The sequence below is a fragment of the Vigna unguiculata genome, chromosome 11 (assembly GCF_004118075.2).
Source record: "Vigna unguiculata cultivar IT97K-499-35 chromosome 11, ASM411807v1, whole genome shotgun sequence".
Classification (NCBI taxonomy): Eukaryota; Viridiplantae; Streptophyta; class Magnoliopsida; order Fabales; family Fabaceae; genus Vigna; species Vigna unguiculata.
In genome coordinates, this window is record NC_040289.1 from 40,920,651 (window position 1) to 40,945,276 (window position 24,626).

A 24,626-nucleotide genomic window follows, 5' to 3' on the forward strand; every position below is an offset into this window, starting at 1 on the left:
TCATTCTTTGTCATATTTTTTTTTTGTCTCTTATTTAGGTCGAGTCAAATCTAAGGCAGTACATTATATGCCTATTGATTTTCTTATTTATAAAACCTAATTTAGACACAAAATTGTATAATGAAATATAGTAAATTATTTCCATTTTATTTCCAAGTATACCACAAAAAGCCATTTTCTTGGAATTAAATAATTTTTACAGTTCTAAAAGTTGCGATTATCCATGTTTAAACTATAAAAAATCAATAATCCTAATGAGAAAATCATTGAATATGATAAGAGTGAAACTGTTTATTATTAGAATGAAAATAAAGAACACAGCTATCTTTTAACTATATTTCTTTTTTCAATTAATCTTACTGCTGCATTTATTTCTCTTCAGCCAAATCTAATTTATTTTCATTTACCTTCTATGTTTTGACCCACTTATGGCCTGCTACATCATTATTATTATTATTATATACATTCTTCGTCCAGTTTCTAATTCAATTAATTGCAAAATTTCGAAACATTTTATGGTAAAATACGTTCTCTTGACAAATATGCTTAAGCGGGTTTACATAGTTTAAAATTTGTCACAGAACAAATAACTTCCTAATACTAATATCTTAACCTTTCAAAAAATGATGTCACTGTCCATTACATTAGATTCTCATTCCTACCTGAGAAAAATACGCTTTCTGGGAAAAATAAATCTGTATAACATCCACACAACAAATTATAAGCTTTTTCATGTCATGTATGCATTATTTATTTTCAAAATGCGAATTGAAAATGCTATTCTGGGCATTGAGCCTTTGGCATGTATTAGCTTGGGGGCAAATATAACACTTTTTCTGTACGGGTTTTAACATCCAATATCCTGAAAGTTTTACCTTGAAGACACTCTCCAGTTAAACTCCATTCACGTCCAATGAATTAGTATTGGTGTTAAACTCAAATCACATCTAAATGTCTAATGATTTAGTCACATACTTTAATAGCTGCCCTTATGGATGGTCAAACTCAACTTTGTCAGTTCCGAATCAGTGTTAGTCAGTCCCTGATGCTGCCATAGTAATGTAGCATCTGCTTGTCAGCAATTCAGCAAAAAAGAAAATAATCGAACCCTTCACAGCACAATTATGGATCCTAAATCAAATGAGCACCGACTCCGGAATGATCTGCTCAGAACATACAAGCAGAAGACACGTGGAAATGGGGAGAAAAGGGGCGATTTCTATACAATGAGGCCATTCAAAAATATACATGCAAAAGCCACACCAAAGACACATTGAACTGCCTTCCTGACACACTTCTAAACCCTACTCTTCAACACAACAGCGTACTGAAGATGAAAAATGAAAAAATAAGCAAAAGCAATCCAACGCCACCGGAATTACAACCTGCAAAATCCACCATGTTCATAATGTTAAAATTTGGCTCTGCAACAATTTCACTTCGATGAACTGGAGACAGGCCAAAAGAATTTTAATCATATCATAGGCGTAAAACTAGGGTGTGCACTGTGCAAGAAAATTTAAAACATTAAAGATGTGTATTATATTCGTTGAACTAACGGCCAGATCAGTATTAATATATAAAATAAACTTCAAAATGGGACTTACCATTATTTTTTAATGTTTGTGAAGTTGGGAGAGCAGGTAATGACATCTCTGCCAAAATGGATAGGGGCAATAAATAAGCAAATGCAAACAGTATTTTGTAAAAGTATGCAATAATGAAGACAGTAATTTTCTCTAAAAACATACCGGGAGCACAGAGTGAGAGAGATGTAATTGAAGATGATGATGGCCAGGGGGCTGCAATGTTGTCACTCAAATCACATGTAAAGCTAAAGCCGGATGAATTGTCAAATACCACATCTCCAGGCAAGCTCCGAAGTAAACATCCTGCATATAAACCAACAAACATATTATTTACCAACATCACAATTATTCCTTGACAAAAGTCAAGCATCAAGACACTGCTTTAAAAGCAGCCTTTTTTCTCTGCTCAACTGAACTATTTTTATTATGAGATGATCCAAGATCGTATTCTAATGAACCTAGAATGCATCCCTCCTAATCCCGCATGCAATGTTCAACTAACAACCTAATCCATCAACTTTCTGACAGGAATGGGAAATAATTCCTAAATAGCATGATTGCATTCAACTATCAAGTATTATATCACAAATTCCCTGGACTATGATAACAAATCCATGTGCTGTCTGAACCAATGTGTAAATAGGTTAGTGAATTAAAAAACAACAGCTCTGAACAAAATGCAAGCATTAGGAAAAAAGAGCAAACCTTGTTGTCCATATGCTGCCCGCACCAGCATCATGCAGAGCCACAACAGAAAGATTAGATCAGAGAAATTCAAAAAATGGTCATGGGCAGCACATATCAATTAAGCTTGTGCAGGATTAATACCTTGTATGCTGAAATCTTTCAAATCAACATCACAAAGCTCATAAATATTTGTCATCACTCCACCTCCACGCAACATAGATCCAAAAAGTGTTGCACATATTATAGCTTGTTTATTTGTAATTAACATTTGCTTTTGTATCCCAGCAATATATGCGTTCAATGAACTACAACAGGAAGGGCTAGGGGCAGCTACATTCTGACATGAACTGATTACTTCTGCAGGCTCCTTAAAACTCAAAGGACAAACTGCGCAAACAATATGTACTCTTTACAAGTGTTTAATAAAGGTGAAACAAGATTACAATTCAATTTACCCAACACAAATTTAATTATATGTCATTCGCATGCACAACTTTGAGTCCAGGTATACCCATTCATCTCAAAATATAAAGCGCATGCTTCTGGGAAATGTAAAATTCGAATCAAATATCATATTGTACAACATTCTGGTAATCTTAGTTTGCCTAAATTAAAGAAAAAAAGAACACAAATTCTAACTCTTTCCTAATGGAACTAGAACTCTTTACTGCACACGAAATATAGATAAAATATGAAATCACCCAACCCAAGTAATAAGACACGTGAATATAAACCAATACCAGTAATATAAACTCACTTAATTACCTTCCCCTGCATTCTAATCCTAATTTATCCATGAATGATATAACTAGCTGTCACTGGATATCTCCTAAACTATAAATAAGTTAAATTAAATTAAAAATGAAATAGTTAAACAGTGTACCTTTATTGACTTTGCAGGCCGACAGTATTCGGAATGCAGTATTTGCAGCTTCAAATGATAGCTTTTTGGAAAGATATGAATAAACCACACTTTTACAATCATTAAGATAGTCAGTGTGATTCACTTCCCCGGCCATATTTTCATTATTGTTAATCGTCATTTGTCTTCCAGAAATTTGTAGGGCTGCATCCATTATCGCAGGCTGGCAAACAGGTCTGCAGCATTCTTTAAGTGGATCAACAGTGCTGCACGCCTCAAGTAACTTACTTGTATTGACTGTTTTTTCGAGAGTAATATCATCCTTCACAGGACATGACCCGCCAGTAAAGTTAGATGATTTTATTGAGCATAGTGTAGGTATCGTACTATTAGCCCCTCTACTGGCTAGAATACTAATAATATCAGAAAAACAATGATTGGCAACAGCATTAGGTAAAACCAAATCATCGGATTTCATGTTGTAGAAAGCCTGGAAGATGTGGATCAAGCTACTAAACTGAGGACAACATATTACATTCCCTACAAGGGCTGCCAAAGGTCCAGAGCAATCAGATGCTGTTTTATCTAGTATATTCGATATACCTGGATGGGAAAAGTTAACAGGACATTTTCCCGTTAAAACTGGTTCATATCTGGTTGGGAAAGTAGGATACATTGGTGGCAAAGACTCAGAAGGATACGGAAATTTTGGTAAGACAGCAGGTGATATTTCTATGGGGTCAAAGAGTCCAGATTCACCAGAAGCGGGTTGCTTAGCTAACTCTACCAGAGAAGAAATTCTTCTATGGTCAGCATGTACTTCTCGTGCTGTCACATCTTGAAAAGTGGGAAGCCAGACGATAAAGAGAATTAGCTGACAGTACAAAGAACCTGCAACAATATAATCAGCACTTAACAGAGGTATAATTCTTTGAACATGTTAAAAGAAAAGACAAATGCATACAATTGTGATTTGATCGAACAGACATTTAAAAATGAATGACGAATTTGTTGATATGTACTACAGTGTGATGATGACTAACTAAAAAATAACTCATACAAGACTCAAGACTCAGAAGCTTATGAAAACCTAAACTGTAAATTAATGAACCACTGACAAGGAAGCATCCATCAAATGTACTAGTCTTACCCCTATAACCATTAGCATCCTGAGAGCAGCCCATAACTCCCTAGCCCTCTGGTACCATTGAGCTCTACAAAGGAGAACAGAGTGGCAGTTGCCGGTGATAAGCCAATTGGTACCACATAGCAGTGTAGCAATGATGTAATACCCTCAAGCTTAAGATCTGTGATTAAAGTACGAGAACAGTTTAGGTTGTTGAAAGAGGACAATCAAGTACTATTGCAAACCGCTACATAATAGCCGAAACCAACACAAACATGCTACTGCACAGGTCAAAACCAGTGAGACTTTACTTCAAGATTATCAAGCCTGAACAAAAAAAAAAAACTCAGATATGCATTTAGCAGGAATTTTTTGAGTGAGCAATAAAAAATGAAATTTTGAGATAGGGCAGTGCACACAGCAGAGGTTTTTAAACCCTAGGATTTTGTATTCGTTTCTGCAATTTCCTACAAAAAGATATTACACTTCAAAAATATCAAGATAAAATGGAACCAAGTAATCAACTGAAATGGTTTGCATTTCTGCTTCTTCTTTTTTTTTTAACCACGATGTTTGTGCAGAACATTCACCCGTATCTTCACTACCATGCCAACAAGATTTGAGCTAAAATAAACTAATAAAAAAAAAAAGTGAACCTAGTAACTCAGATTAGATTACATAATTAACTCACTGAGGTGGACAATTCCAGTTAAAGAAAAAAACCAAAAAGCGACAAGACAACTATAGCAATGACTAAGTTCCTTAGAAGCAGAGTGAACAGATTACACACACACGGGTCCCGATGGACAGGGAAACAAACAGCTATTTTTTCCTCTTTGTACTAAAAAACGAACACTAAGTGGCACGATCACCAAATCCAAATTTGACAAGCCAAAAATAGAAATGTCAAATATAACAACAAAAAAATACAAGATTCGGAGTTAACAAGTGCTGAAAGAAAGAAACACAGAGAAAGATTATGATTGATTTATGAACGTAACAAAAAAATACGAAAAGCGTACCGTGGAACAGCGAGAAGTGTAAAATCAAAGCGATGAAGGAATAGTTGCAGAAAAGAAAATATGGATCGGGTGGAAAAAGGAAACCCTAATGGAAGAATCGGAGCAGTGATGAAGAAGAGAAGAATAGCAGAGAAGAAGAGTGATATGGTAACAGCTGGCACCCGCATTACCTACTCCTATTCCCATAAAGTTTAAACGCACCGTTTTTCACTACACAACAACACTTCTAACACTATAGTCAATAATAGTGTTCTTCACTCTTCACTCTTTCCCTTCAACTTCTTACTCTCAATCATTCAGGTTTAACTTTTCCTTAACAAGTCTTGTGAATGTTATGCCTTTGTTTTAATGCTAAGTACATCTTTGCTTGAAAGTAATAATAGATTAAAAAATAACACTCCCTAATCAAGACTTAGCTTTTGATTAAAATATGTTCATTTAGTAAGCATAGTTCTTTATTTTATTTTATTAAATTAAGTAAATGTTTTGGGATTTATAAGCTTTAAACTTGCTTGTTAAATTAAGTAAATGTAATATCTATTGAGTTTGGCTTAGGAACTTAACTAATTAATTAATATTATTTAGTTCTTCCTTGCTATTTGTTTTTTTTAATGAAATGTTATCTGACAACAAAAAAGAGTACATTCTTTTTATAGAATGTTTTGTTCAAAGAAGTGTAAAAATGGAAAAAGATGGCAGGGGAAGGGGTTGTGAGAATACTTTTTCTTAGTTTAGTCTGAAAACTAGAGAAAAAACATACTATTAAATATCTGTAAACTATTTAATACATTAAAGTCTGAATCTTTATAATATTATGGATATAAATTAAACTATATTGAAAAAGTACTCCGTACAGATTTGAAATCTTTCACAATAAATTATATGCATAAATACTTAACAAGTAGGATGTATATAATTTAATAAGGTTTTCGGGTATTTTAATAAACATAATTCTAATTTTGCAAACATATTTTTCAAAACCTTCTGGTATCGGAGAAGTGATGGAAAAAATGATTGTTTTCACTTTCCACGCATACGGAATTCATTGAAATTATTTTAAGATTTGAAATTGGGACATCATTTTTTTTTTGTTTAAAAATAACATTTATTAAAACATTAGGGTGAATGGAATAATATGATTAGAAAAAAGAAAACAAAGAGAAGAAAATCCTCCATTTTTGGGTAGGCTTGTTGGGCTATGTACTAACACCAAACTGAGGAGTTTTTTTTTGTCACTAATAGGGCTCCACTCATGATTGAAATGTTTTGCCTGCAAATGCACGCCACATAATGCTTTGAAAAACACCACTCATTCATTCATTCACACACTTATGCACCATCTCTTTAAGATCTTAAACTTTCTAACCAACAATTATCTCCTACCCATGTCCTTATCTTCCTTAACCACACACACATTCTTGTCTTTATTAGGTAACTACTACCTAAATTCAACAGATAAAAGGATGCTTGGTTTACATGTTATTGTTAATAAATAAAGTTCATTTCAGATTGGTTAAATACTTAAATCAATGTATTTTAACAGGAGTGAATTAAAAACTCGTCCTTCTATAAACATGAAGCTAACCCTGTAAATGATTACAACGAACACAGGGTGTTGAGGAGTGGAATACCTAATAATCAAATGTAAAAGTGAAACTTTATTCCCAGGAAAGAAAATATAATTAGATGTCTGGTGTTAGTTACAAAAGAAGTACTACAAGGAAAATTCTCAGCCGGGGGTCAAAGATTATGTAATGTAGTGTGCAAACATTTGGAACAGAGAGATATAAGCACCACAGTGTGATATATATCCCCTGTTCATCCCCAGATGTAACTTCGGTAACATCTTTCACTAAATATTTGACAATATCTCACAATGGGACCCGGGATGGCCGACTGAACTCAAACGAACATTTACAGGTGAAGGTTCTATTCTGATGGAGGTCTGTAATCAAGCAACTCCCTGATATTTAACCTGATTGAAGGCCCCATGGATGAACATATGTGGGCACTTTTCCAGTACACACCTTTAGCACCTGAAGGTTTGTTTGCCTCTACTGATTTCTGTGAAATTAGAACGTTGGTTACAAGTTTATCATTGTGAAATTAGAAATACAGATACAAAGGTTGCTAAGGAAAGAACATACCACAGCAGCAAGAAAGTTTACAAGAAGATCCTCTTCTGAAAAGTCAGCTTTTCCAAAAGGTAAGTGCACGATTCCAGTTTTATCTGCCCTGTATTCAACTTTTCCCTGCTTGAATTCTGCTATAGCCTGTATTGTTGAATGGATTTAAAAGGGTTTCTGATTAACCATAAGCAAAAATCTTAAAATTTGTCACCCATTCTCTTGTATAAATCTGTATCTCTTTACAGAGAAAATGAAAAAACAAAAGAGAGTGCGTCAACCAAGTATAAATCTGTAGATTTTGCACCACGGTTCACTACATACAACATGCAAGCAATGAAAAAAGCAAACAGAAGTGGATAATACACCTGAGGAATATTAGGTGTTACAGTGCCAGCTTTTGGGTTTGGCATCAGTCCTCTTGGCCCCAGAATCTTTCCTAGGCTAGCAACCTGACACAATCAACAACGATAATTAATTAAGGGTGGTTCCATCACAAATAGAAAAACTAAAAATATATTGAATTACTGAACTCTTCATAATTAAAGAAAATATGTCAACAGCATATCTAAAAGTTTAATGATGGTACCTTTGAAGAGTAACAATGCTACCTTACAGCATGCTACCAAATTGACAAACACCTAAGTTTGTTAATTAATTTAAACATAATAGAGAAGAGATATGCATTTTATCACAAGCACTTTGAAATGTCAACCGGGAACATATGGGTGGCAATCCATTTGATGCCATCTAATTATAAGTTTCAAACTTTCACTGAAAAAATATGATCAGCAAGTGAAGTAAATTAACAGTTAAGAAGCACAGACAAAGCATGCCTGGATGATACATTCAGAACACCTAATTTAATAGGAACGCAGAGGTTGCAAACTAGTTAAAATTAAATTTACCAAAACACTTACAAGGTCGTTTTTAATCCACATTAGGATAATCCGATTTGCAAATAATTCAATTATTACCAATTTTACAGATAACTTATTGAGATTGCATAATTCTGTGGAATACTCAGATTATACAAATAAATAAATAAATGCGAAATTGACAAAATCTATTAATCTAATCACAAATTAAAACAAAGATAACCAAAGTAACACCTTAGGCATCATATCTGGAGAAGCAATTAGTTTATCAAACTCCATGAATCCTCCTTTTATTTGTTCTATAAGGTCCTCTCCACCCACCAAATCAGCTCCTGCATTTTTTGCCTCATCGAATTTTTCCCCTATCATAATGAACTTGGGATTAGTCTAGTAAAAACAAAAAATGTATTATGAACTATACAGGCATGCGTAAATAGTAAGCAGGAAGTAACTCTAATGGTGTTTTGTCCATTTGATTTTTATTGACGTCATTACATTGGACATTCAGAACCGCCTTAGCCTATATATATGGTGAACACTTGTCATCTATCCCATTCTTCTTTCTTCGCTAAACTTTAAAAGCTACTATCATGTATTTTAACAAGGAATATTAAGATGCAATTTAGAATGTTCGTTTTTAATCTTAGACAAGATACTTGTCATTCATAACTTTGATTATCTCACCATATACTTATGAAAAACTTTCGTTCAGAAGTTTTGAATAGCCCTTGAGAAGATATTTCATCAGATAGAACGAGCAAAAGCACAACTGCGGGGAGTATAAATATCCTCCAAAGAGATAGATAAAAACGTCAAGGAACCCACTTAAAATTCATCAAACAGATTAAACTATAGTTTAATTATTCCAGTTACAAACAGAAGAAATTCATATAACAAGTGTACATTGAATAGAAAAAAAGTTGGATCTGACCTATCCATTTGCAAAAATGCTACATACACAGACAATTGGATCTGACCTACCCACTACAACCATTTCATATACATAAACAGTCCAGTGTTCTTTTCATCAAACGTAGACACCTTAAGACAATACTTGTTATGACATATCTCTGCTCAGATTCAGAACCAAATCAACAAGAGCACAATAAAAAGCACTAAAACAGGCTCCCGACAACCGAGAGTGACTAGCAAAGAACTTTCACTTAATTGTTAATATGTAACTATTATTTATGGTACAAAAATCTTGTAACTTGAGGAAATTTGACTTCTTAAACCTATCCGTCTAATGAGTAAGTTTGCAAACAAAGCAATGCATAAACTAAACTTGTAAACAATTAACCAGAACCCATCCCAAACCACCATCACCAGGCCACCCTTTTTAACAATTAACTCTAAATATTTCTACTCACTACATGGCTTACTGATGGTTTCGTACAAACTCAATAGTGTTAATTGATCCATGTAGCAAACCCAAACTGTTGTGACATGGGTGGCAGTTGTTTCTGTGGATCCCTATCAGCAACTCCAGCTACAGACATTTTTATTTTTCAGAGCAGAGACAGATCAAAGATTAATGTTCCTTTCAGAAGGATGGGCTAATTGACAGACATATTTAGAAAAAGGGGTCATGGTCTACCATGAAAATTTAAATAAACCGTATGCCAGACAATACTCATTCTGACAGGGTGAAGATCATAAAATTATCAAATGTAAATACATAGCCAACTCAAGGACAGATGGAGTATGATCAAAATTACAGTCCACTTACTGAAGGATTAAAACTTCAAATAGCATGCTGGTAAAAGCAGACACTAGTTAGTTAGAACTCTGTAGAATCTAAAGCGAATGACTGGCAATAGCATATCACAGGCGGATAAAATCTTTTGCTTTTATAATTATTTATTTGTCCATGTAAATAAAAAGACAGATAATTTGAATACACAATCATAGCAACTCATACTTTGTACACACATGAAGCATGAACCATCACACTCTACCAAAAGTAGATGCACTTTAACTTTTGAAAGAATTACCAGAAATTAGTTATCTAAAAATTCTGAATCCAGAATGATACAACTTTCCATTTATGAAGTGGCACAGAAAATCCTGTATTTCAATACCTTGCCTGGGCAGCACAACGTCCACATTTGGGAGAGAAAACTACCATCTTATTATGCCCATCCATACTGGAAGTTTACATAACATACACTTCCTTTCGTATGAATCCTCTTTTAAGAAAATTATTTTCAGCAATTTCTGGAAACCTATAATTAACTAATAAAAGTGGGAATGAAGACTATGAAGCATAAATACCTTGAGTGAGAACAGCCACTTTAACCGGTTTTCCAGTTCCCTTGGGCAGATTTACCTGTCAAGAAAGCGTCATAAGACTCGGAATTAAAATCCATTCATCATAACTCAAGTTTTCAATGTAACAAAATCAACCAAGGAGCAGGAGACTCACTGTTGCTCTTAGCTGTTGGTCGTTATACTTAGGGTCAATGTTGAGGCGGAAATGGGCTTCTACCGTTTCAACAAACTTGGTTTTAGCAGTTTGTTTAACCAAAGATATTGCTGTCTTCAAGTCATACTCTTTCTTCCGCTCCCTCAATTGTTGAATTTCCAAGAACCTCTTAGACCTTGACTGGTGACACAGTAGAAGAACAATTAGACTTGAAACAACGGGTTAAAAGATAACATCAAATATGAACAACTTGATGACGGAAGCACTCAGCTCGATTATGGAAGAAGTAGTAAAATTTATATCAAAACTGTAGGAAGATACTGATGATGCAAATAAATGGGAAGAAGGAGACCAAACAAGCAAAAACCATCCTAGAATGATCATGGAACAAACACTTTACACCACCATTAACAATCAAGGATGCACCGCTAACAAACACCTCCAACCTGGTACTCAAACTATACACCCTTGAATATTCAGAAGATATTTTGCATGTAATTCCGCGAAAAAGACAGATAGTATATATAAACTTGGTCCAAATAAAATTATAACTCAATTGTTTTTTTTTTCATCAACATCTTTTTCATCAACATCCCACTTTAATGAAACGCTAGGCAATTTTACTTCCAAACATCATTTCATTTCAATTGAACGAGCAGCTTGTGCAAAGAACCCATTATTGGTCATTCAAACAAACACAGGACATTCAGATACACCTTTTACCACTGCAGCAATTACCCATCGAGGGAACACGAAACAGAACCCAAAAAAAAACAAAAAAACACCAACACACTTCTACTTAAAAGCAATTATAAACGAAAAAAAAAAACAAATAGAAAAACACAAAGCATGCAATTTATTCACAAGAAAATACTAATTTAATTTCTAACCGGCGAACCCAAAACTCCTTACACATAACAAATTTAAAAAAAAAAATAGAAAAAGAAAAGATATTACACATACCCTGTCCCTCTTGAGAGGCAATGCAGCCTTGCCTTTCTTAGGCTTGACGGTGGCGACAGCGTCGGTGGGGGCGGACGCATCGACTCCATCCGCCGCGTCGTCGACGGTTTCAGGCAGTTCAACCTCCGCAGCCAAAGCGGCGACGACGGCATGGCTAGTCCTGGATTTGGGCTCTGTTCGGAAACTGAAGCGGACCCACTTGGAAGAGGATTTCAAGACGAGAGGACAGAAAGAGAAGGTTCTAGAAAGAGGCCTGTGACTGTGAGAGAAGAAGCGAAGAGAAGAAGAAAGGTCCTGTGGATGAGCCAGCATAAGCGAAGGAGGTGTTGTACACGAAGCCATGCCTCTGTTTCTTCTGTTGATACACTCTCTGCAAAACCAAACCAAACCAAACCAAGCTTAGGTTTCTATACCTATCCAGATATTAAAAAAAAATTAAAAAAAAATAGGATAAGATGTTCCCTATCGTGTACGATTGACGCGTGGATTTTTATTTCAGGGTAAAAAAAAAACAAAAACAAAAACAAAAATTAAAATTAAATTAAAATTCAGCGCTTGCAATTGCAAAATTAAAACGAGTTTAATGTTAAACATGTTTAGTTATGGTCTAAATTAGTGTTGGTAAAAAATGAGAAATTATATATTTATAGCTTTAATTAATTTTAAGTGATATATTTCCATTTTTTGATTCATAAAAGATAATTGAAAATGATAATAATGTAATGTGTCATAATTTTTGTTATGGCTTCTCCATTTCACTGTCACTTGACTTGAGTGATGAATATTGTCCATACATTGAAAACTTAGATTGGACTCTCATTTCAATTTAAGCTTCACAATATATGATGAAGTAGTTTTCAATTGCCTTGTGTGATATATCGGCCACTAATAAAGTTTGTTTGATTGGGTAAAGCATGTTTTAAAAGTACGAGACAGATTATCTTTTTTTTCTTTTAAAATATATTAATTTTAATATATTTAAAATGTTAAAATCATTGTATTAGTTTTAAAAAAAATAAATATGTTTTTGTCCCTTAACTTTTAGCGAATTTTAAAATTAGTCATTTTTTAAATTTTGTATGAAATACGTGAGTTTAATTTTTTTAATCAAATTTTGTTAAGTTTATTTGATGTTTCCTACAGATTTTATGATTGTATTTAAGTTATTTATACTCTGTGAAATATTTTTGCTTTAATGTTAAGTCAAATACTCATATGAAATGCGCTTGAAATGTCAAATAAACCTAACAAAATTTGATTAAAATGACTAAAGCCACATATTTGGAGAGATTAAAGACTAAATTGATCTAAAATTTTGAAATAAACTAATTTCAAAATTCATAGAAATTAAGACACCAAAAACATATTTAACCCTTAAAAAAATACAGGAAAAAAACAACTTAAAAAATCTAAGAGAAAAAATTAATCTATTTACACATAATGATATATAATAAAAAATAAAAAATAAATTAATTGATTAATATTTAATGTGGTTCTAGTGATAAAAGTTAGGAATCGTATTCGGTCATTCTAATAGATATTGAAAAAAGTTGTTAAACAGATCAAATACGCATTTAGATTCTTTATTTGTTTATTATATTGCTTCTTCGTAGGACTTTTACAATATATCATATATTGATATAGTAAAAAGATTTTTAATATATTTTAAAATATTGAAATTAATGTTTATTAATAAATTCAATAGAAAATCAAAATTTTATAAATCCAACAAGTACACACTTGTATTATAATATATACACTAAATTATAAATTTGTAACTGGTTCTTTTGAATTAAACATTCTATTATTTTTAAAATTGCTATTATCGGTTTTTTGCATGAATAGTCTCGAAATGAAATGAGGTGTGAGTTATCAATAATCGAGCTATAGTCTTTTGCTAATATAAATCTGATCTTTGATAAGATAAATAGGAGAAATAGACCTCTTTAAATCAGTTAAAATTAAAATACTTTTTGTTATAATATATTGACTTAATAAGAATTTAATAATGTATTGCATATACAGACTTATTAAGTCCATAAATATAAATTACATTTAAGGATTTTTAGAATAATCTTTTCACCTATTTTAAGACTTATTCCATGTATTTGAAACTCCGCATACTAATAATAAAGTCCATATATCTCAGATCTGGGATAAGTAAACGGACATTTGTTGAATATAAATATATAATTATTTAAATTTAAATGTTCGCTTATATTAAAGTAAATATTTTATTAAAATACACTTTTGTTTGCTGTGTTTATAATAAATATATTATATTGCATTCTTCGTAAAATTTAAATTTAATAAAATTAACAGTACACTTTTATAAAAATTGATATGGTTAACAATTTAAGATTTGACTATTATTATTATAAACTAATATTCTTTTATATTACTTTTAATCTCATTATCCAAAGTGCACTGTATTTTAAAGTTTTTTTTGAGGATTAGATTATATTTAAGTTTTTCATCTATTATTCCAGAAAATAAAAACAATCATTGGTCTATAACAACTATTATTTGTTTCAAACTTTATAGCATATAACAAAAATATCATAAAGATTATTTATTTATAAAAAATAGATAAAATTATCATGTGTCAACAATTATTGTTTTTATTTGCTAATAATATTTAATATACTTTTCCATATGTTAATAAAAGTTTTATGTTGTGAGTAGATTAAAAAATAGAAACTTGATAATAATATGAATGATAATGAGCCGGATAAAAAAAATTTACTTATTATCGATAGGTGTTTAAAAAATATTTGAGGTTTTCTTAAAACTTACGAGTATTCATGAATATTCAAATATAAGTAGTTTAATGAATGATATATTTGTTGAAGCACATTGACATGTTTGGAATAACTTACTCTTCTCCCTATACACATGTTTGAAAATCACTGAAACTGTATTTGATGCATGAACCAATAAAATTGTGTATTTAAAAACTCAATCTATGCAAAGTAAATATATAAGTATGTAGATGTCTCTTATAAAAAAATAAATAATAATATTTTTCTCCATTAAAATGTATTTAATGATAAAAATTCAATTAAATCATTGGAAGTAGTTTAAGTTTATTTTCCACAAACAATATATATAAAGTTTATTAACTCATGCATCATATCACCTTCACAACCGGATAATCTATGCGCGTGAAATTTAAAGTCACAATTTTGCCCCAACCCTTCAAATTAAGGAGAATAGACGAAGCTTAAAAATATGGAGAAAAGGAGAATAAAAAATAGTGTTAAATATGTTTTTTTCATCAAGTGTAATGAAATTTGATTAGTCAATTTTTGAAATTTTAGACTAATTTAGTCCATATCTTTATAAATGTGTAGATTTAATCATTTTAACTAAATTTTGTTACGTTTATTTAACATTTTAAACGCATTTCAGGTTAATATTTGAAATGTTTACATATTTTGACACATTTTATCTTTAATAGTAGCTCAATTATTATTATAAATCGCGTTTGAAACGTCACATAAACTTAACAACATTTGATTTAAAATGTATAGAGTTTTGAAGGGAGACTAATTACAAATTTCACTAAAACTTAAGAGATAAAAAAATATATTTAACCCTAAGAGATATTGCACATTAATATTTTAATATTTTTTTATGGTTTAATTAATCAGATGATATTATCTTTGTTCACACGTGTCAGATTGTCATTGATTTGTAAGAAGATATTAAACGAGTCTTAACTTAAAAAAAATATCTCAATTAGGTCTATTTCAGACAAAAATTATTAACACTGTTAACTTTATTTATAAATTTTATCACTAAATTTTAGTATAAATGTTAATATTAACTTTATAAATTATTTTAAATATTATTATTGAGACATGTTTAAAAAAATTAGAACTCAATTCCCACCCTTTTAATATTCAATGCGCCGTCATCATTTGATATATTGATGCTTAATCAAGAATATCTATAAATTATTCATAACGACATCAACAAGGTTACTTTTATTATCATATAAATATATTATTCATAATTTTTAGATTAAATTATATAAAATTATATAAAATATTTTTCATGAATAAGGATACATTACTGTACATAAGGAGGAGAGCAAAATTATGCTACAGAAAAATGTAAAAGAAAAAAAAAAAAAGGTGATTATGGTTGTTTGTTATGAGAAATTTGAGGACAGAGGAAAGCGCGTGGTGTATACGGCAACGACCGCTAGAGTGTGATGAGTGTGTGTCTGACAAAGAAGTCCAAGTCATGTACCTCCCTTTTCCACTCCACCACCAAAGTTCTACCTTTAACGGTCACTCTCTCTCTCAACACGCACCCTCCAACTTCAACTGCAACTGCAATGGCTGTGGCTTCCTTCTCCAACTTCTCCGGCGCGCGCTCATTCTCTCTGCAAAACGGTTATTCTCTGCCGCTACCTTCCTTCACTCTCTCATTGCGTACCACAAACTCTTATGCCTACGCTCCGCTATTCACATCGCTTCGTTCTCCGGCACTCTCCATTATTGCATCGGCACACGGCGGAGGGACCGGAGGAGGGCATGGAGGAGGTGGAGGTGGAGGTGGAGGAGGAGGAAGCGGAGGCGACGGGGAATCGGAAGACAGGGATCGTAACAGGGAGGAGGCGCTCCTGGTTCTCGCGGAGGCAGGGCGGCCGCTGGAGAAATTGCCGGCGGATTTAGCGGCGGCGGTTGAGGCGGGGCGAGTACCGGGGTCGATTTTGAAGAGGTTCTTCGAGCTGGAGAAATCGGCGGTGTTGCGGTGGCTGTTGAATTTCGGAGGGTTCAAGGAGAGGTTGCTGGGGGATGATTTGTTCCTTGCCAAGGTTGCCATGGAATGCGGTGTTGGCATCTTTACTAAGGTTCCTTTTCGCAATTTCACCTTTCTTAAACTATATTATCCTGCATGCATTAGATATGGCATGAGGTAGACCAAAATTACCACATGCTATAATGTGCTCTGTACTAGATAGAGTGTTCCCTGCATTGTAATATTTCGATGAACACCATAATTTTTCACCCATTTTTATGTATTCGACTATTTCAGTGTGGTGCATGGTTCACTGGTTGTAATAATTATCACTTTTGCTTTTCAGACTGCTGCGGAGTTGGAGAAGCGCAAAGAAAATTTTAGTAAGGAGCTTGATTTTGTTTGTGCCGATGTGGTAGGCGTGTTCCTTCAATTCCTTGAACCTGCTTAGTACATTACATTTATGTTCTGTAAAACTGAGTTTTCTATGCAGTGCAAATAAAACATTAATCACTGTATCGTTTAATTATGAACAGATAATGGCCATTGTAGCGGATTTTATGCTTGTGTGGCTTCCTGCTCCCACAGTTTCTCTCCGACCACCACCTGCTGTTAGTGCTGGAACTGTTGCTAAATTCTTCTATGGCTGCCCTGAAAATGCTTTTCAGGTTAACACTGTTCAAACTACTCTTCATCTGCTTCTGTTTATTTTATTATTTTTGGTCTTGATAAATACTGTACTTTTTTAAAATTACACTCGTTGTGTGATTGGGTTTAATTTTTCGTAAACACTCAACAGGTGGCTTTGGCCGGAACCTCATATACACTCATCCAGAGAATAGGTGCTATAGTGGTACGTGTTGGATCCTAAGAAATTCAAGCAGCTATTTGTCAGTGACGGTTTTTAACAACATTTCTTATGCAGCGTAACGGTGCAAAGCTATTTGCTGTTGGGACTAGTGCATCACTGGTAATTTAACTTCTTAGATGCTTTGAAATACATGTTTCCGCTTCTTCTAGTTTATGATGATTGGTGAATTCTCTTTTAAAATCATTCGGCCACCAGACTTACTCTTGACCATACATTACAAACGCCATTTTGCTGTTTTTTATTGCTCTTGTTACCATCTTCCAATTGTTGATATTATTTTGCGGGGATTTAAGAATGTTCACAAGAATACAGTAGGGTAAAGCAGTACCTTTGGTGTGCCTCTTTTTTATTTTTAATTTAATGAAAAGATTGATTATTCGGTAGCTAATGAAGACAGGGAACACTATCATTATTTGGAAATTAACTTGCAACTCTTGCATACTTCCCCATGCTTACTAAATTTATCTTAGTTTATTTGAAGTGCTGGAATTAAGATTTTACAGCTGGACGCCATATGAGTAAACCGTGTATGGTTAGAAGATGTGTAAAGTGAGAATAATTAAAAAGGAATACCTTAGAATAGACATGTTATGGAATAACTCACAAATTCACTCAGAAATGTCTACCACACAAGCAACCTAGAAAACAGAGATCCTAACCTAATAGTTGGATGATACAAGGTAAAAAAAAAAAGCAAACACAGAAATAACGGGGTTCGATTGAAGTATTAATAAACTTCAATCTACATCCATAGAAGAATTCATTATAGATAAGGGATTACAACTCAGATTTCTCTGAAGTTACAAAGTCTTATTTATAGACACACATAAGACACATGTATACTCACGAGAAAGACACGTGAATAGTACTTTTCAAAATATAATTGAATAGACACTAGACGATCTTAACATACTATCGTGTCAAACTGTCCAAAACTTAGTAGACACTATGAGACTAAACGGTCTAATGAGGCAATCTACTCATTTGGACTATTACATATATACACAAGATAGTCTAATACATGTCGGACGGTCTAAGAACCTTTTATACAAGATTTTACAGAATCAATTTGTAAAGATACTTTATGAAGTTGATTAGAGAACATTGAGCTCAGATACGTGGGTGATGATACTCGTTCGCTGCTTTTTTGTTGTCCACAAGACTAATACAACTTCCGTAATAGGAAAAAGAAAATATTGTGAGCACATCACCCTGTAAGCTTAAAATGGGAGGCATAAATGAATTACCTGTCTTATGATCTATCTGGGCATGCTATTTTTTTTTTATTGTTTTTATTATTATTATTATTATTATAGCAATGGGGTTTGCAATTAGGATCTCATACAAATTATCTAAGCCTCCCACCTATAAACCAACTCATGTGGGCATCATGTAATTGATATATTGTGGACTCGTATTGTACGAATGAGTAATTGCACTGCTTTTTCAGATTGGTACAGGAATAACAAATGCACTGATCAATGCAAGAAAACTTGTTGACAAATCTTTTGCCGCTGAGGCGGAGGATTTACCGGTATTATCGACAAGTGTTACCTATGGGGTTTACATGTCAGTTTCTAGCAACTTAAGGTATTTAAAAAAAGAAATGAATAACTTATATGATGAAATTATTCTCTCGGATTGAGTGAGGGAGCACACCCTAATAGTAATGAATTATCCTCTGCATGCGTGAAACAGAATCTAAGAGGAGATCTTTGTCTTCTTCCAGGTACCAATTAATAGCTGGAGTTATTGAACAACGAATTCTAGAACCTTTGCTGCACCAGCACAAGCTTGTGCTGAGCGCAATTTGCTTTGCTGTTAGAACTGGAAACACTTTCTTGGGCTCATTATTGTAAGATTGTCACTTTATCTTGATATGTCTTTGTGCATTTAACTAAATTCGCTATTTTCCACTTCTTATAATTTGTGACATGCATGTATCTTGCAGGTGGGTGGATTATGCTCGCTGGGTTGGAGTCCAGAGGAGTCGGGAATAGGCATAACAGTTCTTCAGTCACAAGATATTGGCATAATGGTTCTTCAGTTACAAGATTTTTGGGTAAAATCTTCTCTGTTGATTCATTGTTGCAAGTAAAGTTGGTGTGTTGTATTTTTTCTTATTCTTCCTGAAAGCAATATTGTACATTGAGCAATAACGGAGGTCAGCAAGTACCACGAGTCTCCAATTATCATCTTTTGCAGTGGCCAGTAAAGGTACAAGATCCATCTCTCGTAGCTAGCAGAAAGCTGCATCATGAGATGAAATTGAGTCAAATCTTTAGTAGACATTTGTGGAGGCAATTCCTCTATTGTTCTTGTGTGTTTTGCATCTAAAGTTGAATTGAAAGGAATCAAATTCAAATTGGTAGTTCTCTAATAACTGTTGCGTAACTTTATTTCTTTTCACATTGGTCATCGATTTGCTTCTGTTATATTGGTTGCTTAACCTTAACCATACCACTTTTCTTATTTGTTCTCGTTTGAGCATTAAAGCAACGTAAAAAAGAGAGTTAAAAGTTGGTTCACTTCAATCGTTGCTAAAGTTTGTTCACTCATTGTTTACGTCGGAAGAAGCCCGTGGTATACGTACATGCCAGCACAAAAAAATAATATACATGGAATTATGTAAAAGTACACTCAAGGGTATTCTTTACATGCATATACTTCACTCAAATTTTCATTTATTTGTGCATTTTCACGAAAGAGTGGAAGCTAGAAGATAAGGAATATACGATCTCCTTTTAATTTCTGCAACAAAAAAAAAAAAAAGTCTAAAACTATGATCGAGTTTTTTAATCATTCTACGTGACAGTGAAACCGAAATCAAGCTTAAGAAATTACGTAAAACAACAAAAAAATAATGAGTTATATGATTTAATTACCAACTACATTTGCCGCAAGTAAAAACTCACGGTGTTTGATTTGAATCATGTTTAGAACAAGGCAGTATAATTTGACAAAAATCATAAAGAAATGTATTGGTAATGCTCTCGGGCTTGCTTTGTTTGCAATTACTCAGAACCAAAGCCCAAACTCAACTGAACATGTAACACAATTTTTCGACATAATTAATATACTATTAACCAAAGAACCCAGCACAAAAATTCTTAAAAAAATAGTATCAATGTTAGAATATTTACCGAATGTTATATAACTAACACCTGTGATAAGCGCTCATATTTTCATTAGCGTATTTATAGAACATATAAATAATATAACTCAAAAGTAATATATACTTACTCAAGATTTTGAATTTAGATGTGATTCCTTCGATAGCATGATCGCTCAGTATCAATTGGATTCATTGTTGCAGAAATGCAGCTCTCTGATTAGCATGAAGCAGCTCCAAGCGCATCTCATTACAACCGGTAAATTCCAATTCCACCCTTCCCGGTCAAAGCTCCTCGAGCTCTGCTCCATCTCCCCCGCCGGCGACCTCTCCTTCGCAGGCCAAATTTTCCGGCGAATCCAATGCCCCTCCACCAACGACTGGAACGCCGTTCTCCGAGGCCTGGCCCAAAGCCCAGAACCGATGCAGGCCCTGTCATGGTACCGCGCCATGTCACGCAGTCCCCAAAAGGTGGACGCTTTGACGTGCTCCTTCGCCCTCAAGGGCTGTGCGCGCGCATTGGCTTTCTCCGAAGCCACCCAGATTCATTCTCAGCTTCTGCGTTTTGGGTTCGAAGCTGACGTATTGTTGCTGACCACTTTGTTGGATGTGTACGCCAAAACCGGTGATCTTGACGCTGCCCATAAGGTGTTTGATAATATGCGAAAGCGAGATATTGCTTCGTGGAATGCCATGATTTCTGGGCTGGCTCAAGGAAGCCGACCCAACGAGGCTATAGCTTTGTTCAACAGAATGAAGGACGAGGGGTGGCGGCCTAATGAGGTAACTGTTCTGGGTGCACTCTCCGCTTGTTCACAATTGGGTGCTTTGAAACATGGCCAGATTATTCATGCCTATGTTGTGGACGAGAAACTAGACACCAATGTGATTGTTTGTAACGCAGTTATTGATATGTACGCAAAATGCGGCTTTGTTGATAAAGCTTATTCCGTGTTTGTTAGCATGAGCTGCAAGAAGAGTCTTGTCACATGGAACACTATGATCATGGCGCTTGCGATGAACGGTGATGGCAATAAGGCGCTTGAGCTTTTGGATAAGATGGCTGTGGATGGAGTGGTTCCGGATGCGGTGTCGTATCTTGCTGCATTGTGTGCATGCAACCATGCTGGCTTGGTGGAAGAAGGGGTTAGGTTGTTTGATATGATGAAGGGGTATGGAGTGAAACTTAATGTTAAGCATTATGGGAGTGTGGTAGATTTGTTAGGTCGAGCAGGAAGGATAAAAGAGGCGTGTGATATCATAAACTCAATGCCAATGGTTCCTGATGTGGTGCTCTGGCAGAGTTTGCTTGGGGCTTGTAAGATTCATGGGAACGTGGAAGTGGCTGAGATGGCATCAAGGAAGCTGGTGGAGATGGGATCAAACAATTGTGGGGATTTTGTGTTGTTATCGAATGTTTATGCAGCACAACAGAGATGGTATGATGTTGGGAGAGTGAGGGAGGCCATGAAGATTAGGGATGTGAGGAAGGTGCCAGGATTTAGTTACACAGAGATTGATGGTAGGATACACAAGTTTGTGAATGCTGATCATAGTCATTCGAGTTCCAAAGAGATATATGCAAAACTTGATGAGATCAAGTTCAGGATTAAAGCCTATGGATATGCAGCAGAGACTAATCTTGTGCTGCATGATATTGGGGAAGAAGACAAGGAGAATGCGCTTAATTATCACAGCGAGAAGTTGGCCGTGGCATTTGGTTTAATTAGTACAGGTGATGGAACACCAATTCAGGTCATAAAGAACCTTAGAATATGTGTGGATTGTCATGCTGTGATAAAAATCATATCAACTGTTTATAAAAGGGAGATTATTGTGCGTGATAGAGCCAGATTTCACAGATTTAAAGAAGGTGTATGTTCTTGCAGAGATTATTGGTAAAATTATATCAAAATGCTTATTATATTTGTGTATTTACTAAATTACTACTACAGTGAATTTCTCACAAGTCACTTAATCATACCCCCAAAATTTCACAACATTTTAGGAAGAGATAGATAAGATAGGTAATGTGACTGTGGAGGAAAAAGAAAGAGTATAGGTTAATTCATAGAAACTGTTGGTGAAAAACTTACCTACTTTGATCCAATTTACACCATTTTTTATTTTGAATTCAAATTAATTCAATTATATATAATAAATTTCGACAGCATTAAATCCAACATTTTCTCTTCATAATATCAGGACTTTGAACTTGCAATTAATAGAAGAAAAAGGTAATTTTGCTAAACGTACTCCCCTTTCCATTTAAATACAAAAATGACAAGTAAGACACTAATTCCTAGATGTTGCACACTGTTGGGGTCAAGTTACTGTTATAACTATATTTTATAATTTTTAGGATTTAAAAATGATTATAATATCAGAAAACATTTTAAGTTTTATAAACAAATAATTAGGATCACTATTTTAGAGTGTGAAGTATAGATTCGAAAAAATCCAATTTAAAATGTATATTAATTCCTGAAAATTCAATATAAAATGTAAAATATAAAAGCAAATTGTGGATTATGTGATCATCGTAACACGGGCCTTGCCTTTATCTTCCACAGTAATCCACTATATAAAGCTGTACAGTTACCTATTACTTAACTTGGTGTGTCACAGCCATACATAATTCCCAAACCGATTGCACCTAAAACCCTAACCCTAGAAATCAGATTCTGAGATAAATGACGCAGAAGGCGAATCTTTTCAAGGGTAAAGCCAAGAAGAAATCAATTCCTCCCAATCGTCATGGGAAAGCCCCTGTTACTCGCAAAGGTTTCACTCTTTCGCACATTGTTTTTCTTCCATTTCAGTGTACGATCTTTTGCAATAATCTGTTACCGTTTCTTTCCGCAGGAAAGAGATTCGTGAAGCCATCCAAGGTCACAAAGGAGATGGACGCTGATCGTGTAAGCCCCTTTAACTCATCTCTAATTCCCACTCACTTTATTCCTTTGTGGTGTTCATAGTTCTGAGGATTTTATGGTTCTGAATGGTATGTTGTTGCATTGGGGGGTCGGAATGGTTGTTTAGCAGCAAATTAGGTTTCCTCGTAATTGCTTTTCATAACTTCTATATGTTTCTCAATGATCATCAGAGCGAGTATATCACAATTTGATAGTTTTTATAGATAGACCTATACTGTTCCCTGATATAGTTTTATGGATTTTTTGGTGGATATTTTAAGTATTGATTTTTTTTTTTCTACTAAGTTGGGTTCAATTTGTGTTCAACCAGGAGGTTAGCAAATTCATTAATCACTGCAATGAGATCAAAGCAGCGACTCTAGCAACAAAGGATGGTGGCCAATTAGGCATCATTAAGCCTCCACTAGAGCAACCAAGTGGTGCTAAATAAATTGTTAATTGAGTGAAACAGTGATTCTTGTCATAGCTGAATGTATCTTATGAATGGTGCATTGTCTTAGAGCGTTTCTAGTTATAAATTGTAAAATCAATTTTGATAATTTCACCTTGCTGGGAGTGTATGCACTGGTGTGAATTGCTCTGTTTTTTCCCTTTCTTTTTTGGTTGTTGATTATTAGTTATGTGGGAAATTGTATTGATCCTTAAATTTCATGTCTGTGGTAACTGAGGAAGTTATACTTTTATGAATTCAACAGAGGTGATTGTTTCCACTTCCATTTAATATACGAAGCTATGCATACAAGTTGATGCATGTAAAATTAGCATGTGAACTGAAGTTCTGAAATTTTAGAAAAACACGGATTTGATTCGTGGTGGCTTACTTTGGTGACGAGATTTATGTTTGAGAACTCTTGGTATACGATAATGTAAAAGAAAGTCCAATCTTTTTTACACGAATTTGAAAAATAAAAAAAAGGGTTTAGTTTTAACTTGTGTAAAACGTTAAATTTGATTTATTTTGGTTGTTAATGTCAAAAATACAGGTAGTAACAAACGACTAAAGAGAATAGTATTTTATGCCATTTTCGCCAAATTTGAAATTTCCTATTCTCGATCTTCTTTTAACTTTTTTTTTTCCTTCATCTTCCTACTCGGTATAATGGTGATTGTATGAATCGTATGTGAAGATATGTATTAACGTTTTAACAAAAAGCTAAAAAGAATTATGATTAAAGGTTTAGTTATTAGTCTGATTCTTAAAACAAACTTCAATTGATTTTTTCTTTCTTTCATTCAATATCACCTTTATTATGTCTCTATTTATGTATTTTTAATAG

At 33.9% G+C, this 24,626-nt stretch overlaps 5 protein-coding genes across 6 annotated transcripts; 3 read left to right on the forward strand and 2 right to left on the reverse strand.

Annotated features, from left to right (window-relative positions):
* Positions 1-807: 807 nt before the first annotated feature.
* LOC114169617 (uncharacterized GPI-anchored protein At1g61900) lies at positions 808-5,591 on the reverse strand. Of its 2 annotated transcripts, none has more exons than XM_028054853.1 (8): positions 5,287-5,591; positions 4,289-4,445; positions 3,160-4,029; positions 2,418-2,663; positions 2,295-2,309; positions 1,752-1,892; positions 1,608-1,655; positions 808-1,385 (listed from the first exon to the last, which is right to left on the reverse strand). In XM_028054853.1, the coding sequence occupies exons 2-8, from the start codon at positions 4,320-4,322 to the stop codon at positions 1,312-1,314; spliced, it is 1,428 nt and encodes a 475-aa protein (XP_027910654.1). In that variant the 5' UTR covers positions 4,323-4,445; positions 5,287-5,591; the 3' UTR covers positions 808-1,311. The 2 variants fall into 2 exon arrangements, with proteins under 2 accessions (XP_027910654.1, XP_027910655.1); XM_028054854.1 differs by having other exon boundaries at positions 4,289-4,591; positions 5,287-5,561.
* Positions 5,592-6,921: 1,330 nt separating this feature from the next.
* On the reverse strand, positions 6,922-12,072 carry LOC114169727 (50S ribosomal protein L1, chloroplastic). Its single transcript, XM_028054994.1, has 7 exons — positions 11,679-12,072; positions 10,716-10,895; positions 10,565-10,619; positions 8,525-8,652; positions 7,781-7,864; positions 7,434-7,559; positions 6,922-7,350 (listed from the first exon to the last, which is right to left on the reverse strand). The coding sequence occupies exons 1-7, from the start codon at positions 12,018-12,020 to the stop codon at positions 7,216-7,218; spliced, it is 1,050 nt and encodes a 349-aa protein (XP_027910795.1). The 5' UTR covers positions 12,021-12,072; the 3' UTR covers positions 6,922-7,215.
* A 3,852-nt stretch (positions 12,073-15,924) lies between these two features.
* On the forward strand, positions 15,925-19,681 carry LOC114168701 (protein RETICULATA-RELATED 4, chloroplastic-like). Its single transcript, XM_028053608.1, has 8 exons — positions 15,925-16,542; positions 16,777-16,845; positions 16,967-17,098; positions 17,230-17,283; positions 17,356-17,400; positions 18,752-18,891; positions 19,031-19,156; positions 19,253-19,681. Exons 1-8 carry the CDS (start codon positions 16,024-16,026, stop codon positions 19,299-19,301), a joined length of 1,134 nt encoding a protein of 377 aa, XP_027909409.1. The 5' UTR covers positions 15,925-16,023; the 3' UTR covers positions 19,302-19,681.
* An 827-nt stretch (positions 19,682-20,508) lies between these two features.
* On the forward strand, positions 20,509-22,339 carry LOC114168996 (pentatricopeptide repeat-containing protein At1g34160). Its single transcript, XM_028054002.1, has one exon. It carries the CDS (start codon positions 20,582-20,584, stop codon positions 22,313-22,315), a length of 1,734 nt encoding a protein of 577 aa, XP_027909803.1. The 5' UTR covers positions 20,509-20,581; the 3' UTR covers positions 22,316-22,339.
* A 606-nt stretch (positions 22,340-22,945) lies between these two features.
* On the forward strand, positions 22,946-24,070 carry LOC114168836. The gene is made up of 3 exons (XM_028053797.1): positions 22,946-23,197; positions 23,279-23,331; positions 23,660-24,070. Exons 1-3 carry the CDS (start codon positions 23,107-23,109, stop codon positions 23,777-23,779), a joined length of 264 nt encoding a protein of 87 aa, XP_027909598.1. The 5' UTR covers positions 22,946-23,106; the 3' UTR covers positions 23,780-24,070.
* The last annotated feature ends 556 nt before the right edge of the window (positions 24,071-24,626 follow it).